Source organism: Urtica dioica, chromosome 5 (assembly GCF_054948205.1).
Source record: "Urtica dioica subsp. dioica isolate 48M chromosome 5, U.dioica_male_clone48M_v1_H2, whole genome shotgun sequence".
NCBI lineage: Eukaryota > Viridiplantae > Streptophyta > Magnoliopsida > Rosales > Urticaceae > Urtica > Urtica dioica.
The window spans coordinates 34,118,165-34,142,196 of record NC_142760.1 but is presented as its reverse complement, the minus strand read 5'-3'; the positions used below and the strand labels follow the sequence as shown (position 1 = coordinate 34,142,196).

The window sequence follows — 24,032 nt, the reverse complement described above, 5'->3', positions numbered from 1 at the left end:
AATTAAACTTTATAATACAGCCGAGACAAATAGATAATACTTTGTTACAAGTATACATACTAATGATGTTTAGAAAAGCCGGGTTGGAAATTGTCGTTGAAATACGGCCAAAGGAAAAAACCGAACCACTTGAGCCAATAATTTTGACCCCACGTTATATATATTATAAGCAAACACGCCGACACTGCAATAATGAATAAAGAGGTGTATACAAAGTCACAAACAAATAAAACAAAAAACGTAACACGGTTTCTTATGCACCATTGATCATATACTCACTTTCTCTCTAGAAGACCATTTAAAAAAAAAAAAAAAAAAAAAAAAAAACACACACACACACACACACAAATCTCTAAACTTTGAAAGGTTTTATGTAGATCAGATAAAATCTGTATCAGTTTAGGGTTAACAATGGCAGAGACGTTTCTGAGTCCTGTAATTGAGAAACTGCTTGATCTTCTGATCGATGAAGCCAAGTCTTTGAAAGAAGTTCACAAGAAAGTCAACAGTCTTCAAAAGGAGTTGAAGATCCTCCAGCCTCTTCTCCGTGACGCCGAAGCCAAGTCTGCCAAAGGAGAGCTCAGCGACGCCACGAATGAGTGGCTGAGACAGCTCAGAGACGAAGCCGAGCGCATCGAAGACGTCGTCGACGAATACACTTATTACGCCGAGCAGCGCCGTCAAAGTGAAGTCGGTTTCATCGGCTCTCTGCGCAAGCCAGCTCACATCTTCAAGACCCTGAAAACACGGCATCACTTAGCCTCTGAGATTCAAGAAATTGAAGATTCATTGCAAAAAATCAAAGACAGTGGTCTGAAGTACGGGCTGAGACCCTTCGAGCAAGGCGGATCAAGTGGCGGGGAAGGGAATTCACGCGTCGACCCTCGCATCGGTTCGCTCTTTCTTGAAGACAATGAGCTTGTTGGCATTGGATCTGTGTCGGCGGAGCTGGTCACTACTTTGGTGGAAGGTTCGTCTGAGCGTACGGTGGTTTCATTTGTGGGAGAAGGTGGGATCGGAAAAACTACTCTCGCCAAGAAAGTATACAATGATGTTAAAGAAAAAGGATGCTTTGACATTCATGTTTGGGTCACTGTGTCCCAATCCTACGACATCGACAAGATTCTCAAGATGCTAATGGCTGAGATCTGCTCATCTGGGGGAGAAATGGCCAGCGTTGAACAAGCGCTCACTCTCTTGAGAAGCTCTCTAGTGGAAAAGAGGTACGTGATCGTTTTTGACGATGTTTGGCAAACTGATTTCTGGAGTGTCATACAGCATGCTTTTCCTTGTACTAGCAATGGTTGTAGGATTCTCGTCACGACTCGTAATTCTAAAGTCGTAGATTCCTTTAAGTCAGAATCATGGGGAATGTTTGTCAAAGCGATGAAGACTTGGTCTACAGAGCAAGCGTGGGAACTATTTTGTAGAAAAGCATTTCCACTTTCAGGTTGTCCACCTGAGTTGGAAAATTTGTCTCTTGAAGTATTAAGTAAATGCCAAGGATTGCCACTTGCGGTTGTTGCCGTCGCTGGTTTGTTGTCGAAAAAGGAGCTTTGCAAAGAAGAATGGAAAAGAGTACTCGACAATCTCAGTTGTGAATTTGAAGAACAACGTGAGCTCTCAAGTGTTTCAAAAGTTCTCTCGCTCAGCTATCATGATTTGCCATACCATATTAAATTGTGCTTCTTGTACTTTGGTGTTTTCCCGGAAGACTTTTTCATTGAGGAAAAAAGATTATGCAAAATTTGGATTGCCGAAGGCTTCATTGAGTCGAGAAAAGACAAATCGTTGGAACTAATCGCTGGCGAGTACATGACAGAGCTTATCAGTAGAAACTTGGTTTCATTTGAGTTGCGATATGGATCTGTTAGATATTGTAAAGTGCATGATTTGATACTAGACGTAATCCAAAAGAGAGCTAGTGATTTGGGTTTTTATCAATTATTTGACAAAAATAAGCCGAGTTTTGAAAAGAAGGGTCGGCGTTTGAAAATTCACAACACTACAGAGAATTTTTTGGAAAGTTTTTGTGATATGAAGATTCGCTCGGCTGTTCTTGTTAACACTAGTGACGTCTCGGATTCTTTTGTAGTTGGTCTATTAAAAAAATGTAAATTGTTGAAGGTTGTTGATTTTCAAGGTGCTCCAGTTGATAATGTGTCAGATATAGGGTATTTGTTACACCTTAAATACCTAAATCTGAGAGGCTCAAAAGTCAAGACTCTCCCGAAGTCCATCGGAAAGCTACATAATCTGCAAACACTGGATGTCTATGATACTTTAGTGCGGGAGCTGCCACGTGAGATCAACAAACTGCATAAATTGCGTCATCTTTATTGTGGCTTTTGGGACTCTAAAATAAAATATAGTGTCAAATCATATGTTGGTGTGAGGATGCATGAAGGGATTGGAAATTTGGAAGAGTTACAAACACTATCTAGAGTGGAAGGTGATGTTGGTTTCATAAAAGAGCTACGAAGGCTGAGTAAACTGAAACATTTTGGCATTTCAAAAGTGGGTGCAGAGATGTGTAAAGTCCTTTGTGAGTCTATTGAAAAAATGAAAGACCTTGAAGAGTTATTTCTAACCTCAATCAACAATAAAGAGGTGTTAAATTTGAATTGCATTTCGTCTACTCCTCTTCGTTTGCGATATCTCCAACTGAATTGTCGACTACAGCAACTGCCGACTTGGATTTCTGAGCTTCAGAATTTGCAGGGTCTTGTGTTACGTTTCTCGAGGTTAGTCGACGAGCCGCTGAAATGCCTCAAAGGTTTGCCCAATTTGGAATACCTTAATATGTTAAAGGCATACGACGGAGCGGAATTGCTGTTTGAGGAAGGCGGGTTTCCAAAGCTGAAGACACTTTGTTTATGGAGTTTAAAAGGACCAAAGGTTATTAGGTTTGAAAGCGGAGCACTTCCTCTTCTCGAGAAGTTAGACATCGGAACTTCCGAACTGATGAAGGAAATTCCAGGCAGTCTTCAACACCTAACAAAACTTAAATCCCTTAGAGTTTCTGATATGCCAAAGGAATTTGTGAAGGCTCTACAACCCCACGGAGGCTCTGAGTACTGCAAGATTCAGCACATATCTTCGATCGAGTTTGGTTACTACCAAGGCAAAGGGCTCAAGTATCGTTTTTACAAACTTGGTAGCACAGAGCTTTTGCAACTTCTAGAGGAACAACAATGACGTAAGCAACGTTTCAATATATTGAAATTTCAATTTGCTTGAAATGAACTTGATGTTATATTCAATATATTTAATTTTTTTTCCAGGGAAATTGGACGTCATCGCTGATCACAGCGTTATGAGGTATCCAAATATTTTTTCACCAACTTCATATATGTCTTAATTATTTACATTTCACGATTCAAGCACTTGCATAATAACAGAGCGAATAAAAGCCAGTTTCAACAGCCCAACGAAAAGAATTAACATTTAACACTGCTTTTATAATTTGTCTTTGTTTCTTATATATTTATTCAGCTGCCTGATTAAGTTAACTTCATACTCAATTTTTCGTTGTAATAGATTCTTTCACTTGACACTACTTCTTTTTGGAACTTGTTTTTAATTTTCCTCAAACTGTTTTCACCAGGGAGCGTGGAATGCTGAACATTAGGGCGTCTCTGATCAATGCGTCTTTGATTATTTATTCTCGGCTTGAAACAATGTGTGTTTTATTTATTTTATCAGTGTTGTAGCTTGAGATGGCTATGTTCTATGTGATGCCAAGATGAACTTGAAGATTAAGTAATTTTTCAGCAATGATATTTCAAGGTACTCAAAGCTCTATCGAGATTTTCCCATTGGGTTTGATCTTGAGAGGTTTTAATGAGACCTTTTTTTTAATTGTTTTTTTTTTCTACTCATTCTACTAAGTTTTAAGACTTGAAAAATATACAAATATACAGATATAAATCAACATGAAAAAATGGAGATCACCTGCAAATTGGTTTCTCTCATATTGATATATGTCTGGGTAAAAACTTCAGTCGTATACCATTTGGCTTGAAAGGAAAGCATTAGATATTTTATGTTCCTCTGAAGCTCACAGAATTTTTTTTTTTTTTTTAACTATGTCAATAGTGCACCAGAATATATACTTGGTAAAAAATATTTTTTATGAAGTTCATAATAATTTGTACTTGTGTCCTTTTTCATTCAAGTTTATCATTAACAATAAACAGAACTTGAGTATATATATTCTGAGAGATAAGATGAGATGTTAAAAAAATAGATTTGATGTTTGTGAAGAAATGACAGATGAGATGAGAATAGTTGATAACTCTTCAAATGTTTCTAGAAATTATAGATCATAACATATATGTTTGAAAGAGTTTAAAAATTGATCAAGTTTTCATACCCCGAAAAATAGACATCATGTAAGTTAGTTTTACGTCATTTATATTTTATTGCATGAATTTTTTGTGTTTTAAATTTTTTAAATCTTTTCGTTGTAAAATTGGGGTTTTGCAGTTCTGCATTTGTGTATTGAGAGCATATTTGTCCTAGTCAATAAAGATATACATTGAGATCGAAATTCAACACTATCGACTCAAAAAAATAATTTCATGCAACATCGTCTATTCCTTAAGAAATTTCTCTTGATAAGTTCTTACTAAATGCATCTCTATTAACCAATTTAACAGCAAATAAGACACGCGGGTATCTGCTAAGAAAGCTAACCGAGACACTCATGTGTAACTACTACATTGGTGAGTTTTCATCAAGTGGCGCATAATTAATTATAATTTCATAAGGTTTTATGGTCTAATCATGTTGCATGAAAAAAGACTAAGGCAAAGGATCAAGGTTTTTTTTTTTTTTAAATAATGAAAGATCAAGGATTTTTTAATACTTACAAAAAAGCACATTGAGACATTCTGGTTAATACAAATGCGACACCGATTTCCTCTAATTCCACTCATCTTCGTTTTCTTTTTTCTCGCTACATCAATTTTGAGAACTTGAGGCAAAGAATAAGTAAAACTATTTCGGTGATAAGCACACCCACCCCAAATAATTAGATGAATTTGAGTGAAATTAAAAGGAAAAAAAATTGATCCCAACCATTAAAACAAAAGAAAAATAACTAGAGAACAAAGTCGCCAGAGTCACATGAAGGAAATTCCCGAGGTGTACATGAATTTTCTAAAATAATACCACGACCACACCATATTGCAAACTCTAATCAATAAATCACTCATTGGATACTTGAATATTTAACGAATGAATAAATGTAGAAATCATCAGAGCAATGCAAAAAAAAAATTAATAAATAAATAAATAAAAGTCCGTAACTCATGGATCTAAGAGAAATTTATGGAGCAGAGTAAGCCATACCATGTGTTTCCATCTGAGGACTAACTTTGTGGACAAGGATTCGAAAGCCAGAAATTGATTGCAAGTACAGAGGAACGTAAATTACAAGTTTAAAGACAAATGTAATGTAGATTGATAGAACTATGTGATGTAACTTTTATACTCGAATAATAACGCCACACATAGAGCTACCATTGTTCTACAAGTTCTTCAGTAACATTTCAGAACCAAAAGACCATAAAAAAGACTTGAAGAAAGCAACGGAAACATAAATCTTCTAATTCATTCATATATCATAGTACTAAAGTTCACAGTAATGATCTCTAATTCACTCGCTCGTAAATACTGTAAATGTAAAGACTGGCCATAATTAGAGACATAAATCAACATCATGACCGACAAAAAAATATAAAAAAATTCAAAAGTTAATAATAATTAAAACAACAGCGATAACAGAATTGATCAATCTTGGGTCTCACTCTTCTTAGCAGCTCCGATTTCTACGCCGGCGTCGAGTTCCTCAAGCAACTTTCCTGCTTCTTCTTCCTCATCGTTCTGTTCCTTCTTCTGAGCCTCCGTGGCCTTCAAGCTCTTGAGCTTCGAGTGGTTGTAATACCCGACACCGCTGAAAGCCAAGCCGTAGCCAAACAAGTTCATCGCCGTGACCGTGTCCTTGATCACGAGAAGGCTATGAGAAGCCGAGGTCTTTCCGACGAGGAGGAACACAGCAAGATTGAGCGCGAACGCGCACAGAGAATCGTGCCGAAGACGAACCAGTCGATGTGGAAGCTCGAGGTCGCTCTCAGCACCGGGGCTTCAAGCTGATGCCTTTAGCGTTCAAGAGGATCTGAATCAGAACAAGACTCGTGGCTTCGAAAGCGACAGCCATCAATTGGAGAAACACTCCCCAGGAATTGAAAAAGCTCGCGCGACATGGAAACAGGCTCGACGAGCTTGAAGACGTTGATGATGAGGTAAGCTAGGGTTGAGCAGAACGCCATGTGGATCATGGTGAGAGAGATTGGGAATGGCCAGTTGAAGAGCTTGGGATCGAGGATGTACTTGTTGTAGACGATGACTGTGAAGGAGAGGAAGATCCAGATTCCGACGTAGGCGTAGGAGTGGAGAACCTTCTTCGCCACCGATTCCGACATTGCTCCGCCGTGGCCCATCGCTTTTCTCCGGCGAGATTCGCAGAGTTAAACCCTAGCCCTAGGATTTGGGGATTTATTTTTGTGATTTGAAATGTGTACATCTGCTTTCAATTGCATCGTTACACTTCTCCCGATTTGGTTGCACACAATCATCGATGTTATAAGTTATAACACATAAAAACAAACCTGAACTTCTTGTTTCCTTTTTGATAAAAAAAAAAAATAAAATAAAAAAAAATAAAAAATAAAAATAAAAACAAAAATAAAAACAAAAAAACAAAAAAAACTTCTTGTTTTCCTCTTAAATTGGGCGTAACAGAGTTTATATACATGTATTTGATGGGAGTAAAATAGCCAATAAAAAAATTAATTTTGACAAACTAGTCAACATTTAATTTATTTTACGAATTAGTCAATAAACTACATTAATTAATTTAATTAGATAAAAATACTTTTCATTAAAATAAACAGTTACCAAATATAAATTAATTAATAAAAATAAAATAAATAAATGAAAAACATTATAATAAATAACTCTTCCATTAATAGATTAAAATAATTCCCTAAAAATATAAAAAAAATATTACGAGATCTTCACCGCCGATCTGATCGAAAGCTTTACCGTGACGCTCGAAAGTTGCGTCATAATTTCTAAATTTATTCAGGCATTGTTCTACAATAAATTTACCAAAATTAACACAAATAAATATAAATATACCCGCAATAACACAAATATACCGACATTAACACAAATTTGGACAAAAATTAAAACTAAATAGCGAAATATTATTTTTCTACCGTTTCAGTTACTAACATTAACACAAATAAACACAAAAATGCGATACTTCTTTTCATAGACCCAAAAAATTTGAAAATAGAAACAAAAATCTGAGAAATATGTTGTGTTGTCATCATCGTCACAGCGTCGTCATTGACAAAGCTATTTTCGAGGGCTAGCAGGTTCAGGTATTACGCCTGCCCGTCATAAGATTCAAATACCGGTTCGAGATAACCGCTCCGCGAAGATCCGGAGATACAAAGCTCGTCAGCCCGATCGATCCGTAACCGCTTTTCATACGAATAGGTCTCCAACGACATGTGTCCCAAGACGAAATAGTGAGTCCCAACTGACACACGATGTGTCCCTAACAGTCCGGAGCTCACAATTACCTCACCTCCCAGACTATAGATATAAGACAATCAAGCCCATATGTCGGGCATGTTACTTTTGATTCTATTTTCGATTCTTATCTCCAAGTTAATATCTTTGTACTGTTTCTGAGCGATCATAATACAAACAGCCACGAGCTTACTTTATATTCTGCTTTTCGTCATTATTTATTTCCAAATTCCGACACGGGCTTTTTTTTGTGATTCGAAATGCGTATATCTACTTTCAATTGCATCGTTAGACTTCTCCCGATTTGGTTGCACACAATCATTGATGTCTCAGTCTTCACCCAAATGGCTATGTTATAACACAAAAAACAAACTTGAACTTCTTGTTTTCTTATTTTTAACTCGTAGAAAATTAATAAATGATACTTTTGCCCTTGAATTATGGTTGGTGTATGAATATGGTACACGATAGTTTTTTCTGCATTTTTTATATTCAAACTTTGTTTTAGCAAGTTTAAATTTGTAGTAGTGTTTTTTATTTATTTTTTTTTATTTGTTACAACTTTTGGTAGGTTTTTTTTTTGGTGTGACAAAATGACTACTTTTAGTAACCCTAATATATTCGGTGTGATAAATTTGTTGCAAATTTTAGTAAGACAATTAACCATATAATTAGTTATATTTTTAGTTTGTGATCATTCATAAGAAAAAAAAGTTATTCATGAAACTAATAAACTATTATTATTAATTAGTGATGATTTTTTTTTTTTGCTACAAATATTTTCTGTTACGATGGATTAATTTATGGTGAGGGAATGTATAGTTCATTAGCTATAAATCTACAACTTTTGTGAAGGAAAAAATAATTGTGGTAAAAGTATTTTGTTTGGTCATTTGGAAGTGAATAAACATAGTATTTTTAGTATTAGAAATTTAGAATTGTTGCAACAAAATTTATCACAAAAAATTCAAATTCTTTAGTAGTGTATGGAAATGAATAAATATTGATTTTTGGCCTTGTAGGTTCTTGGACAAGGCATCTATAGTGGAACAAGGAGACTTTGAGGTGAACGGGAATGTGTCGACTCGGAATCCATGGAAGCTTTGCTCGGTGACGAAAGTGGAGGAAGTGAAGATGATGATAAGGTTGCTTCCGATATGGGCGACCACCATTCTGTTCTGGACCACTTACGCTCAGATGATCACTTTCTCCGTCGAACAAGCTTCCACCATGGAACGCTCCGTCGGGTCCTTCCAAATCCCGGCCGGCTCTCTCACTGTCTTCTTTGTCGCCGCCATTATGATCACCATTGTTGTCTACGACCGTGTCATCATGCCTCTCTCCAAGAAATGGACTGGAAAACAAGGTATGTTCATATATAAACATTTATGATTTAGTGTAGATGTTCGTGCATATATTATATAAATCAATCACAACATGGATGCATGGTCTAGTAAACTCCACCTTACTTACAAAGCAATTTTATTTGCACAACTTATTATTAGGTCATGATGTTAACTACCATAGTCTAAATTGAGATTCTACAATAACGAATTCTAGCTAGTTCTTGACCTGCTGGATAACTAATTTGTATTATATGCATATTAAGTTTATTGATTGACATGATAAGCAACTAAAGTTAAAATTCTAATCCAGTTAGCTCAATTAGGAAGATGTCCTATTTTTATATGAAATATGTGACTACTTTAAAAATTAAATTGATTTTTTTTTTATGTCAAATTACTCTATGAGAATGCAATGAAAACTTGTCACGTAGTTCTAGCTAATTTTGACGATTTACTATACTTTCTGAATGCCAACTAGACCATTGGAATACATTACTTCTTTTAGACATATTCAATTCCCCACTTAAACCCTACTTAATCTTTTATAATTATATTTTCTTTCTTTTAATTTCCTATAGGCTTCACAAACCTACAAAGAATCGCAATAGGCCTCGTCTTATCAACCCTAGGAATGGCAGCCGCGGCGGTGACAGAGATGAAGAGGCTCTCGGTGGCAAAATCCACGGCCTCCTCAACAGCCGGAGCGACGCTCCCGATAAGCGTGTTCCTCTTGATCCCACAATTCTTTTTGGTTGGGTCGGGCGAGGCGTTCATATACACGGGTCAGCTCGACTTCTTCATAACTCAGTCCCCGAAGGGAATGAAGACAATGAGCACGGGTTTGTTCCTCACGACGCTCTCTCTCGGCTTCTTCGTGAGCAGCTTCTTGGTTTCGGTGGTGAAGAGGGTCACGGGAAGCCACGACGGCCAAGGCTGGCTCGCCGATGACATCAACCACGGCCGGCTCGATTGCTTCTACGCCCTTCTCACCGTACTGGGCCTCGTCAACTTCGTGGCCTATGTGGTTTGTGCTAAGTGGTACAGAGCCAATAACCCTAAGCCCAAACCTGCCTTGCAAATGATCAGTAGTGAGAATGAGAATGGAAATGATAATTACGAAAAATGCTAGTCAAGGGTTTATTTTTTAGACATGTATAATTAAGACGTGGAATCTTGTAAAACTGCTGATTGGGTTAAGTACGTCTTTGGGGTTTTTGTAATATTGTGTAATTTTTTTTTTCTTTTTTCTTTTTTGTAGCATGTACAACAATCAGTCGTTTTGGTGTGTTTTTTTTTTTTTGGAAGCTCTATGATCTCATGAGCTGTAATCTCTGCAATGAAATCATGTTCATCTTTGTTTATATGTCCTCCGTTTCTTTAATTGTCTGTTTTCGTTCTACTAGTTTGTGGTTGTAACGTCATATTCTAATTAATTAACCACTTGTATTAAGAAAATTTTATCAATTAATATGGCAATCTTACCAAATTTTTTTGTTGTCTTCTAAAACATGTAGTAAGGTTGTGGCCATACTTTCCACAGCCAGAACATTTGACTGTGACATGTTTCCTGGTCACATTCTAGTCCCACGTGGTGGCACAACATCATCGTGCTCGAGTCGTCTTAGTTTTTTTGGCCTTCCCGGTCCTACTCTGTTGGGAGGCATTCCCATAGGTGTCTTTCCTGTCTCGGGCCACTGCTCCATGGGATTAATTGCACAGATTTTGTGCTTGTAGATATTCATGTATGTTGACTTCTTGTAGCATTCACTATTAATGTAGTTCTCTGGTTGCTCGTCCCTTTGCCAAATGCACTGGATTGCATGAGCACAAGGAATACCTGACACATTCAAGGATTAATAACATGAATAATATCAGTGCAATGAATACACGTTCAAGGTCATGACAATTACCTGACAACTGAAAGCGACCACAAGAGCATGACTTCAATGCCAAGTCAACTCTATACATGCGACCATGCATATTTGTAACTTGATACGTACAATGAATCCCCACACCATTCTGCAATTTTTTCACCACTCAAGGACTATTCTTCCCTATGATTTTGAAGATTCTAGGTCCTATGTCCCCATGCCATTTGTCCACAGCGAGGCGTTGTTTCGTAATCCTCTTCATTAAATACATCCTAATCCTCTCTAGCATAGACAATATGGGTCTCTGTCGAGCTAGTAAAATAGCTCTGTTACCATTGAAACACTCACAGAGGTTGTTAAGGAGTATGTCACATCTTGGAGTAGTTCTGAAGTTGGCTCTTGCCCAATGCACTGGATTCTTCTCACACAACCAGTTGTAGACTTCCTCATCCTCATCCTTGATTAAGTTCATCTCTTGGTGAAACTTCTCCACAGAATACTGCTTGGCTGCGGCCATGACCTTGTGTTTCAAGAACTGTCCCTTAAACACCTAACCAAATTTTACAACCAAACAAGAAAGTGTTAACTTTTTCTGCAACCCACTGAAATCATATTTGAAAATTCAAAATAGAAAGTGTTAGAAGTTACTTTACCCGAGTGAAATTGCTTTGTAAGTGACGAGCACAATGCCTATGCTCAGCTTGCATAGAACCCTCCTCCCACATACCATTGAGTGCCTCTATCAAACCCTTCTGCTTGTCTGTTATGAAAGTCCAATGGTATCCATTGTAGATGTTGATATCATCTCTCAAATAATTTAGAAACCATGCCCAAGACTCTTTACACTCTGACTCCAAAACAGCAAAGGCAACAGGGAACATGCCATTGTTAGGATCAATTCCCATGGCCGTGAGAAGTTGCCCAGTTTGGTGTCCCTTGATGTGGCAACCATCCAACCCAATCACTGCCCTACATCCAGCTTTGAATCCTGCCTTACAACCACCATAGCAAATGTAAACTCTCTTAAATATTGGATTACCTTCCTCATCTGCCTCTGTTAAGAACTCGATTGCTGTTCCTGGATTGGTCTTCTTCAACTCGGCTTCATAGTCCCAGAACCTGGCATATTGGTGTGCATAAGAGCCTTCAATGATCTCCAAGGCTTTTTCTTAGTCCTCCAAGCCTTAGTCCTCGAACAATCAAGTATCAAGTCCTTCTGGATTTTATTCACTCTGGCCTAAGTCATCAGCTTGACTATGGCCCAACTCATTTACTTCACTCTGGCCCAAGTCATCAGCTTGACTATGGCCCAACTCATCTGCTTGACTCTGGCCCAAGTCATCTATTTGACTCTGGCCCAAGTCATCTACTTGACTTTGGCCCAACTCATGTTGTTCACTCCCTGCTTGACTCTGGCCCAAGTCATCTACTTGACTTTGACCCAACTCATGTTGTTCACTCCCTGCTTCAGGCTGGCCCAAATCCACTTCAGTCTGGCCCAACTCATGTTGTTCACTCCCTGCTTCAGGCTGACCCAAATCAACTTCAGTCTGGCCCAACTGATCTTCATTTTGGCCCTACTCAGTTTGAGTCCGAGTCAATTCTGGTTCAGGGTAAGTCATGTCTTCAGGTTGACTCTGACTCAATTCAAGTTGAGCTTCAGTCAAGTCTTCGATAAGAACTTCAACGTCTCCATCATGCTCAGGGTCTTCAACTTGACTCTGTGCCTCATCCACGACTTGACTCTGTCCAGGCTCTCATTCTTCAACTTCTTCAGGCTCTTCCACTTCAAAGTCTTGAACTTGTTCTTCCTCTTCTGCTTCAAACTCTTTAACTGCAGGCACTGGGGGCAATAGTCCAGGCTCTTCTACAACAGATGCATCTTGTACGGGGTGATAAAGATACAAATTCAGTTCTTCAGACTCCTCATACAGCTTCGACACTGCTATAAACAGGCTCAGATCACAGTCCAGGGCAAAGAACTCCCCATAAGGTTCCAGATAGTACATGGGAGTCGCTGAGTATCTAGGATTTTTCTCTACAATCTTGTCTAGCTCCAACAACGACAATCTGTCCACGTCTACGTGGACTACGTAGTCAAACCGACCACCAACGTAGGTCAAACGCTCATTCACTACTTCCACTCTACCCCCATGGTGAACTTTGAACGTGAACATACCAGACCCTTTAACTGAAACAATAGTCAAACAATTTTTAATTAAAATCAACCAAAGTAGTATTAAAATACAACTACTAAACAAATTCAAAAGGACACAAAACCAATAACAGACAACCACCACCTCTGGTCCCCCCATTATTTTGTATTTAAAGCTTCTAACGCTCAAAACTAAGGAAACAACAAAACAATGGTGGTCCCTACTCAGATTCTTTACGAAATCGAAACATAACTCCAACCAAAACCAGACAATGTGGTCCCTACACTTTTCAAACCCTAAAAACAGATCCAAACATACATAAAAAAGGGTTTCTTACCATATACTGGTCTATTATTGACCAACGCTCTCACGACCCGCAGGACACCCGTCGCCATCGGATCGCGACCTTTCTCGTAACATTTTCATAACCATTTATATTTTCAAACGAAATGAACATAAAATATTTTCAAACGTCATTTACAAAACGTTTATTGAAAAACAGCGGAAATAAATTTAATTTACATATAAGGAATAACAAAGGTTTCTAGAGCTAGTCCGCTAAAAACCGGTAAAAAAAAATTTCGCTTTTAAAAGGGTTACAAAAATGCGGACTACCCAAGCTTGCTATCCATAAGCACATGCCCATAATCGTGCTAACCGAGTTTCAAAACGTAAAAAGAGGTTCGGGCCGATTATCTAAACGTTATGATATAATAAAAGTTCTTCCAAAAGCCATATAAAACTTTCACGAGCATATAAGCTCGGTTTTCAAAAACCTAATACCCTTTTCCCAAAAAGACATTTCCTATGCCATAGGTCGTCATGAGATCTACCTTGACTAGCACTCCTGCTTCGCCTGAGCTTTTCCTTTATCTACAAGGAGAGGGATTTAAGGGGTGAGTCACACCGACTCAGTAAGCAGGATATCTAACCTAGCACTACATGAGATGCATAGTTGCAGATGATAAAAATGTAGATGACAGCAGATAATAGATTCAGAAGAATAAAGAAGTTCCATTATTCAATCAGGATAACAAAAATCTCATTCAATCAACAAAGACATATTCAGTTTTAGAACCCCGTTCTAAAACAATCAAACACATAATCATATAGGAATTCGGCTAACAACCGTCTTCCTAGAAACTCATCCATCTCACTCATACCGACGCCTTACATCAGTGGACTGGCCAATCAACACTTCAGTCCGCAGCCGTTCATGAGAGATGAGTAAACCATTCTGAGAACTTGAGCCTAGCCCTCAGAAGGCCGAAGTTTTAACGTCTGGGATCCACTAGCACATGTAGGAGGGCCTTAGCGCGCGTTTGGTAGAGGGAATCAAACCCTCACCAATCCCTGGTCGATCCAGGGTTCATATTTCCTTCAGGACAGGTAAGCCACCCGTCGACTTACCTGAAGCCACCCATCGACTTCCCATTAAAGGGCCTTCGGGAATGCCACTCGCTACATTGCCGACAAGAGTTCGTTATGTTTTACAGGAGCTGTCTACAGCCTACCTGTCTATCTTATTACAGGAGGAGATCTTATCGGGATAAAGCCCGTCATTAACATTATTAATTTCACTGTATGGCTCTTTAAGTATTTTAGAAGGAGTTGTCGACAGCTGTGAGGCTGGACCTTCTCCTAGAATAGTTCCTCTCGGGATTGAATCCGGAGGACACCGTCTTTCCTCCTCCTGTTGTCCTCTCATCAGGACGAAGGGGTAAAACCTATAACAGAAGCTCAACATAGTTTTAAAGGCTTCAAGGTTCTTAACCCGCTAACCGTTTAACCCTATCATTTTATTATCTTATTAGTTAGTGGCCGAAGCCTTATTCGGTCATCTTGTCTAACTGAGGGTTTCTCTTTGTTTTAGGATTAAACGAATAAACATAAACAATTATTCTACTAGGCACCATTCCCCTTTTGGCGCCTCAAACTTAAATCCCACTTACCCGGAATAGTTCGTCAGAGAACTCGATGAATTCCGGAGGACACTTTGCTTTACACGCTTCCCGAGACCTTTAGCACGTCCTAGAGCGTCGAGAGAACTAGAATCCGAAGTTGAAACTTCGTTAGTTAGCGAACTACTTGAAAAGATAATGGTCGTTGTCGGGATTAAATTCGAGTCGGTTCGGAATTCGAGAATTTAATTCATTATTCTCCGGTTTTTCGGAAGTCAAACTTATTCAAGACTCGCGTATTTTCGTATCGAGAATAATACGAAATAAAATCCAATAACATGCTTATGAGTCTCAAATAAATTGATCCGAATAAAAAGTAACCGAGAATTCCAAAGCGAATCAAATCAAATTCTTAAACGTTGTTAAATAAATAATCATAAATTATTTATTTAAATACAGGAAATACATCACATAATCAAATCCAAGAGTATTTAAACGCACTAAGCGATTTAAAAAACTCACGAGTTTATCGAGCTTTAACTACGATAACTCTTTTCTTGAAAATTCCAAATTCCGGCTTCGTTGCCTTCGACTCTGCCAGTTCCCGCTCGTCTGTCTGAATCTGCGAACAAGTCATCGAACCCGATAACGAGTCAATTTCAAACTCATAATCAATCCTGAAATCCAAATCCCGACATCTCGACCCAAAACCCGAACTAAACCAAACAAACACTTAACCAGCCTCGGCTGAACACACAGAATCAAAACCAAGCCCACAGCCACAACAAACACACAGCCAAAACAAGCACTTGGACAAGAAAAGACTTTCGGCCAAAAACAATTCCACACGGCTATGTTCACATAATCACCAAAATTTCGTCCAAAAATTATTTCAATTCCAACAGCGATTCTCAAACAATTCCTGGACACCAAACTAGCTAAAAAACGTCTTAGAATCATTAAATAATACACAGGAACGAGAAGCCCAAAAAAAAAAAAGATCTTCAAACCCTCGTTCATCAAGATTTTCGGCCAAATGAATCCAAAACAAGAAATTCGAAATCAATCCTCAATCTCAAGCTATAATCATCAATAATGAAGCTCAATAAACACTTTAAACCAATCAATTTTACTGACTTCAACCCGGATCAAAAACCCCCAAATTCGAATCTTAGAACCCTAACCATAAATCAATCCGAGGAAGAGAAATTCCTTACTTCTTTTCGTGAAATCAAACTCGTCGGCGCTCTCTCTCTCTGATTCTCCGGCGTCCTCTCTCGGTCGGTGCTCGCCTCTAGCTCACGGCGGCGTCTCGTTCTCCTCAGCCTGAAGCGCACGGCGACGGGGACTCACGGCGGAGATGGCGCGCGACAAGAAGAAAGGAAGAAGAAGAGATGCGGGGTCGGGTGGTGATGATGAGTCTCGGTGATGATGATTATTTGAGCTAACAATTTTTTTTTCTTGTTGCAGGTGGGTCTCGCGCGGGTCAGGAGAAGAAGAAGAGAGAAAGAAGAAGAAGAAAAGAAAAGAAAGAGAGTGAGAGGGTGAGGTGGCCGAAAATGAGAGGAGAAGAAGAAAGAAATGCCACACGGCAACTCCTCCTCACGTCACACGTGTACAAGTGGCCCAACAAAAACTTGACACGTCTCTCTTAAAACAACCCATCTTTACTCTTTTCTTTCAATCTCGTCCTTCATTTGTTGCACATAAGTCCCTTCAGAAAAAAAAACTTCACAACTTCGTCCTTGATTAATTGAAAATATTCTTGAGGAATAACCGAGAGAATTCTCATTAATTCCCGTCATCTAGAATATATTTAAGGGATTTCAGAATTTATTTTCACTCTTGAGATTTTTAATCTCCGAGTATATTCCGAGTAATTTTATTCAGAAAATAATATCCGGCTTACTCGAATATCCCTATTCCAAAATTTCGTCACCCTAAAATATTATTTCCTTCGTTCTCAAGCACTTAAATTTATTCCAACATTCAAGTGCTTTCAAAAATCCCTTTCCTTATATTCGGATTATCGAAACTCATCATTTCCTTATTGTGAATTCTTATAATTCATTCACATAAAGAGAGAAGAAAATTTCCTTTATTTATTAATGAGAGGAAATTTTTACAGATGCTGACGTGTACAAAAGTCGGGTCTCACAACCCCTAACCCCTTAAAGTAGTTTCGTCCTCGAAACTTAGAAAAGCGATGGGTACTTTTTCTTCATTTCTTCTTCGAGTTCCCATGTCGCTTCTTCGACATTGTGCCTTTTCCATTGCACTTTCACCAAGGGGATTACTTTGTTCCTCAAAACCTTTTCTTTCCTGTCGAGAATTGCAACTGCTGGCTCCTCATATTGTACATTTTCTGAAACCTCGACTTCATGGACTGGAAGAACGTGAGAAGAGTCCTTCACATATTTCCTTAACATGGAAACATGGAAGACATTATGCAGATGAGACATTGACGGTGGCAATGCTAAGAAGCCTGCATAGCTCTTCTGACGATTCTGAGAAGCCTTCATCCTCGCTCGGATCTTCTTGATCGCTTCCGTGGTTTGCTCTAGCATCTCTGGCCCTACGAGCTTGTTCTCTCCGACTTCGTCCCAGTTGACAGGGGATCGACATTTCCTTCCATAGAATGCTTCATACGGCGCCATTCCAATAGTCGCTTGATAACTATTGTTATACGCAAATTCTATCAAAGGAAGGTAACGGCTCCACGAGCCCTGAAAATCTAACACGCTGGCTCGGAACATATCTTCCAAAATATGAATGGTGCGCTCACTCTGCCCATCAGTCTGAGGGTGGAAGGCTGTACTGAACTTCAATCTTGATCCCATGCCATCGTGGAGACGTTGCCAAAATCTCGAAGTGAATCGAGTATCTCGATCTGAAATAATCGACAAAGGAACTCCATGCAGGCGCACTATCTCCTTGATAAATAGCTCAGCTAATCTATCAATTGAATAAGTGGTCCTTATGGGAAGAAAGTGGGCCGACTTCGTCAACCTGTCTACAATCACCCAGACTGCGTCATACCCTGTCGTAGTCCTGGGTAAACCCGACATGAAATCCATCGTGATCTGGTCCCACTTCCACTGTGGAACTTCCAAGGGTTGCAACATCCCTGCGGGTTTTTGATGCTCAGCCTTAATCTGCTGGCATGTAAGACACTTTTGGACGAACGTCACCACATCTCTCTTCATACCCGGCCACCAATAGATCTTCTTGAGATCTTGATACATTTTCGTCGCACCTGGATGGATCGAATATGGAGTCCCATGAGCTTCTTGTAGCAATTGGCGTCGGAGATCATCATCGGCAGGCACACAGACCTTACCGTTACATCTCAACATTTCCCGATCGTCGAGTTTGAATTCACCTTCTTGATTCCCTTGGGCGTCAAACATCTTCCCAAGCAAGAACTCATCCGCGTATTGTCCCTCTTTTATCTGCTCAAGAAGGGTTGGTCGCACATTAAGAGCTGCTAATCTTCCAGTGATCAGCTGCATCTCCAATCTTTCTATCTCTGACTTGAGCTGAGGAGACTGTCCAACTAGATTCGCAGCTACTGCGGCAGTCTTTCGACTAAGGGCATCAGCCACCTTATTCGCCTTTCCAGGGTGATAATGAAGCTCAAAGTCGTAATCATTCAACAATTCCTGTTGTCAATGGTGCCCACAAGAAGAATTGTAATCTTTATTTTGTACATTTGATGTAATAAAGACTCTTGCTTGTAATTGCCTATTCATTCATTAATAAAGTTGAAACGTTCATTCATTCTTTCTTTGTTTGAAGCTTTATGATAAAACCTTAGTCTTTTAGTCCATAAACAAACTAAACAACTTACGAAGAGACAAATGTAGATTTGCATGAACAAACTCTTCGTAGTTTGCTTAAAACGATATATTCGCAATCTTAGGGTCAAAGGACTATTGACCTCAGTACGATTGTTCGAAGAACCTATGATGTCTGGTTATGAGGCATTGAGAGTTGGAGACTCTATAGTTCTTCTAGGTATCTTCCGAAGGTACTGGATTGACCAGTGCACTTCTAGAGACAAGATAAGAACAAACCATTTAACCTCTTATGTCTCGAAGTCACTATGTATGAATTGCATCATGCTTACCTTAATCCTGAAATGAGACATGTCATTTCACACCTTAGTATTCTCATTTGAGAAAGTCAGAGTTCGGACTCACTATGTGATTCCGAACAGGGCCTATTGGTGAAGTACTAAGTTGTGAGTATGTCATGAGTAACTTTGTGAAGTTCTCATAGATATGGAATTCATGTACAAGATTGCTGAAATGCAATGTATGTCACCTCATGCTTTGTTCCTTGGAGTGTGAATAAATGAACTGGCCAGTGTCCAAATTGAGTCCTGACTTTTTGGATGAAACAATGTGACTTGTTAGCTCCTCGTCAATACATTGTTTCTAACTTATTCACAAGCGACAAAGGAGTTGAGGAATAACAGCTAGAAGGGTAAAATGGTAATTTAGTAAATCCCGACTAGCTGATGACATTCATGAAGGGTAAACATAGATAATATTCAGTGGATCCGCTCATCATAATTAGGTCGAATTCTTGAGTAGAAAATAAATTCATTTGAACCGAGAGATTTTCAGTGTCAGCTCTTTAGTGGAGTCAGTTGGCATTAAGCTAAACTTGGAAAAGGTTTGTGAACTTTTGAGTCCAAGTGTTTAGCTCAAGCTTTGTTCATTTGGGTCCATGAGGTCACTGTCACGAATCACATCGATAGGAATAGTTAAACTGGAAGCTAAGTCAAAACAAGAACAAAAATAGTTAAAAGGGTATTTTTGTCTTTTGAGACAAAGGATGAAATGAATGTCAATAAATTTTTTGACAAGTTCATTTGATGACTTAATGTCACTCGGCCATGACTTGATCATTGGGCCTTGTGGATTAATTTCATTTCATAAGAATTTTATTGAAAATTCTTAATGGGCATTTTTCATGTTGTCATGAATAAATGGAAAAGCTTCTAGAAGCCTTTTCTAGACAATATGGGCGCCTACCCTATAGAGAAATAGGAGAGATTATTTTGTGCATAAATGTATCAAGATACTTGCCAAAAGAAAAAGAGGAAACAAATTTCCTCTAGAAGGAAAGCATAACTTCGGCCAAGAGAGAGTCAAAGCAAGGCTTGGAACAAAATAGGAAACAAATCCAAGGCTTATTGAAGCCTATGTTGGCCGAGCATCTCAAGTGGGAAAAGAGGTAATTGGCTCATGAATATGTGATATTCTATAGAAGAGGAAACTACCTTATAGAAGGTGAGACCTCTCCTATAAATAGGAGCCTCATTTCCTCACATTTCATTCATCCAAGTTTAAGAGATTTGAGAGACTCTCTCCCTAGAACTTGTGGCCGAAACTCCTCTCTCTCTCTCTCTAGTTTATTTTCGATTATTCTTCTTTTGGAACCTAGGTTCTCACTCGACCTAGTGTTTAGCTCTGCGACTTCAAGACTTGTTCTTAAGTCGTAGTGTTTAAAAGTGCCCACTCACTAATTCCTTTATTTCGAGTGATTTAGTGATAGAAACTTTCGTGGTTGCTCGAGGTGCCGAGGAAAGAAAGAGAGACGTGCTGCGAGGGGAGACGAGCGTTGCAAACTTTCCAAAAGCTTCTTCAAAGTTCAAGCTTCAAGAAAGGTTAGTAAACTTCTAGCTCATATTAGTTTTTAATTACATGTACTTACTCTTTGTCTAGGTTAGTAAAAACTGTTTTTACTTGTAAAGAAATTTTTTAAAATTCCGCCGCTTCCCGAAGCGTTTAATCTTTTTCTTAAACCCTAGATCAATTCCAACAAATGGTATCAGAGCTATGGTCAAAGAGATGCATGTACATGTTTTTAAAATTATGAGCTTGAAAATCGTTTTCGAAAGTTTACTAATTTTGTGACAAGTTAGAATTGTAATCTTAGATTTTTTTTTTTGATTTATTGCTCTTGCCTTTAAATTAAAAACCATGTTGTTTTTCTATGATTTTGTTATGTTTTTAAAACACATTAGAATCAGTTCTAAAAGTTTTTAATTTTTTATATTGAAAAACGTGTTTTAAAGGTTTGAGAAATTTCGAGTAAAATTTTGTGACTAGTTTTGTTATCTTGCTAGTTTCTTATTTTTACTTGAATCGTTTTATGCTTGTTGTTATTTCTTTTATGCCTTGTTATTACCTTGCTAATAAAACACAAATAAAAGCTTTAACAACCTTCATAAAACGTTCCGTTACACTCGATTCTTTTTCGCACCTAAAAAGGACCAAGCTTTAATTATTTCTTTTTCTTCGAGCTGGAGTAAACCCGCATTAAAAGTGGAATAACTCTCTGTTCAGAAATCGAAATTTAATGATTCTTGAATCAAATTAAAGCTCTGTCTGTCCTCTGTCCAATGCCACCGGTTTCGGCTCAAAAGGACATAGGAGCCGCCAGATATGGCGATTTTACTCCGAGGTGCGCGGCTGTCTGAAACTCCAGGTTTTTAGAAATCCGGATTTTCAAACCCCACTACCATGAGTTATAGAACTCTAATGAGAAAATTTTCTTGAGCAAAAATGTTTTTCATATGATTATAAACATGATGTGTAAGATTAAAATGTTTTGATTTTTGAAAGTTTAATTGAAATTGAATTTTTACAAAACTAGTTTGAATTTTGAAAAACCGTTTTCACTTTCAAACTTGAAAATATTTTGTCATCCAAATCAAATAAGTTTTCAAAATGTTTTCAAAACTATATCTATATCACATATGTTCAAAATCTATATGCTCTTGAAAATTTGAGTGGGAGGTCTCTTTGTAGACAAGCCAAAAAATAAAAGATGTGTAATCTCAAACTTTCAAGTGTTCGAGTGAGTTGAAGTTCACACTTCCCTCATGCACTTTCCCGAAATAGAAAATAGGAAAAGATCGAGTATGTACCTTGTGCCTTTATGCACTAATACTACTCTGAACATGTCGATCTAGGATTCTCTTCTAGTTGTCCGCTCTGTCGCTCTCTAACTAGGAAATTTGTTTCCGAACTTATAAGAGTCGATGAACCAACTCCAAAAACTAAGTGGAAGGGTTATACTTGTTGTTTGTAACCCACGATCCCCAACACTAATGAAAGAAGCAATTAACGTGGGACTAAGAGCCGCTCTTGCGACCCTCACTTAAATGGGAGTACTCCAAGGCGTTATTGCTTCGATTATTGCTCAATGAGCTACGCCCGAGAGTGAGACGATGATGGCAAGGCCTCCCCTTGGGGGATTGTTTTTCAAAGTTGACCTTTTGGACTAAGTGGTTGGTTGCACACTTAGGCTCAATCCCTAGTAATCCTCCCTTGAGGCTCTGCGAAAGGATGTGAGTGATCAAACAAATTTAAAAGGTGGCTAGTCAAAATAGATGTATTGACATCTTGGCATAGCATTAATGATGTGTCATTTACTTATAAAAGGAGATTTTTTGCGGCCTTCTCTTGAGGGAGTAAATTATCGTTTGGTTTATAACACCTTTGGATTTTATAAAAGTCTTAATAAAACTTAAATCCTAAACCAAAGACTAATCATAAACTTGTGTCAACTTATATAGGCAATATGTCTCTCAACCATCTCTCAATCTTTCTTTCCTCGATCAAACTCGAAAACGAAAACTACGTAGATTCGAAACGTAACCTCGACATAATACCTACCGTTAACAAGCACAAATGGGCACTCACCACCCCGTGTCCTCCTCTGACGAATGATGATTCAACTCAAGAGGACAAAGACGCCTTGGCGGCCTGGCTCTGCTCCGATGAGATTGTGAGGTGCTATATCTTGACATCAATGAGCAATGTGTTGCAACAACAACATCGTGACATCGAGACTGCCGCCGACATGCTCACCAATCTCCATGAGATGTTTGGAGGGCAAAGGCGTCAAGCAAGGCAAAAAGCAGTCCGACAGCTTATGAACTGTCGCATGAAGGCTAGGACTCCTGTTGGAGACTTTATGATATTGATCATTAGTCATCTGAGTAAAATGGAAATCCTAGGATCTGAGATTGATGGGAAGAATGTCATAGATGTGATCTTAGAAACTCTCCCCGCATCTCTTGATACCTCCAAGATGAACTACTCCATTAACAAGCTAGAATACACTGTTACCAAGCTTATGGAGGAACTTCACACTGCTGTAGGTCTCACTAAGAGAAAGAGGAATCAAGGAGAGGCACATGCTACTGAGCAAAAAGCCTCCGCCTCTGGAACTGTGAAGAGACATTACAAGGCCGATAAAAAGAACTGTCCTGCCTATCTCAAAGCAAAGGAACATAGTATTGTACTAGTTACGGAAGCATGCTTAGTAGCTGATAATGTATCAACGTGGATTCTTGACTCCGCTGCTACTAACCATATTTGTTGTTCCTTGAATGGTTTCAAGAAAACCAAAAGCTTAGAGGAAGGCGAGTTCTGTTTCAAATGGGGTGATGGGAGCCTGGTGTCCGCGAAGGCTGTGGGATCCGTGACGCTGTCTTTTGAAGACCGCACTTTAAACTTGAATAATGTTTATTTTGTTCCTACCTTTGGGAAGAACTTAATATCCGTTGCTCGTCTTCGTGAGCAAGATTATTGTTTAAAGTTCATTAAGAATGGAATTCGTATTTCGTTTCCTGATAATTCTTTTGTCACTGATGCATGTATGAAGAATGCTCTTTTCTACATCTATCCCACTAAACCTTCTCTTTTAGACACCGAAATAGATAATGATCTAATTAGGGAGCCAAAGAGGATCAAACTTTCTGAATCCTCCGATCTAACAAAATCAACATACCTATGGCACTTAAGACTTGGTCATATCAGTCTAGATAGGATTAAGAGACTTGTGAGGGACGGTCCACTCCAAGCCTCTGCAATAGGTTCACTACCTACTTGTGAATCCTGCATAGAAGGAAAAATGACTAAGCGACCTTTCTCCGATAAGGGTCGAAGAGCCACTGAGTTGCTGGAACTAGTACATTCTGATGTATGTGGTCCACTCAACCAACAGGCACGTGGAGGATACGAATACTTCGTTACCTTCACCGATAATTACTCACGATATGGGTTTGTCTATTTGCTCAAACACAAATCCGAGACCTTTAACGTATTTAAGGTCTTTAGGGCTTTA

At 38.7% G+C, this 24,032-nt stretch overlaps 2 protein-coding genes and 1 pseudogene across 3 annotated transcripts in view; 2 read left to right on the top strand and 1 right to left on the bottom strand.

Moving 5' to 3' along the window:
• Nucleotides 1–263: 263 nt before the first annotated feature.
• Nucleotides 264–24,032, top strand: part of LOC149398032 (disease resistance protein RPM1-like) — a 73,761-nt gene continuing 49,992 nt past the window's right edge. The window contains exons 1-3 of one of the 2 annotated variants that reach the window (XM_089615721.1): nucleotides 264–3,199; nucleotides 3,285–3,321; nucleotides 3,608–3,938. In XM_089615721.1, the coding sequence (XP_089471847.1) occupies nucleotides 412–3,198 (2,787 nt within the window). In that variant the 5' untranslated portion in view covers nucleotides 264–411 and the 3' untranslated portion in view covers nucleotide 3,199; nucleotides 3,285–3,321; nucleotides 3,608–3,938. Of the gene's footprint in view, nucleotides 3,200–3,284; nucleotides 3,322–3,607; nucleotides 3,939–24,032 lie in introns of those variants that run through there. The other variant, XM_089615722.1, reaches the window with a different exon arrangement.
• LOC149398035 (putative sugar phosphate/phosphate translocator At4g32390 pseudogene) lies at nucleotides 5,591–6,506 on the bottom strand (annotated as a pseudogene).
• On the top strand, nucleotides 8,480–10,126 carry LOC149398034 (protein NRT1/ PTR FAMILY 6.2-like). Its single transcript, XM_089614703.1, has 2 exons — nucleotides 8,480–8,974; nucleotides 9,533–10,126. Exons 1-2 carry the CDS (start codon nucleotides 8,743–8,745, stop codon nucleotides 10,081–10,083), a joined length of 783 nt encoding a protein of 260 aa, XP_089470829.1. The 5' UTR covers nucleotides 8,480–8,742; the 3' UTR covers nucleotides 10,084–10,126.

Coding starts and splice junctions, on each gene's coding strand:
- LOC149398034 (XM_089614703.1), top strand. CDS start 8,743: ATGATGATAAGGTTGCTTCCGATATGGGCGACCACCATTCTGTTCTGG. Junction 8,975..9,532: donor GAAATGGACTGGAAAACAAG/GTATGTTCATAT, acceptor AATTTCCTATAG/GCTTCACAAACCTACAAAGA.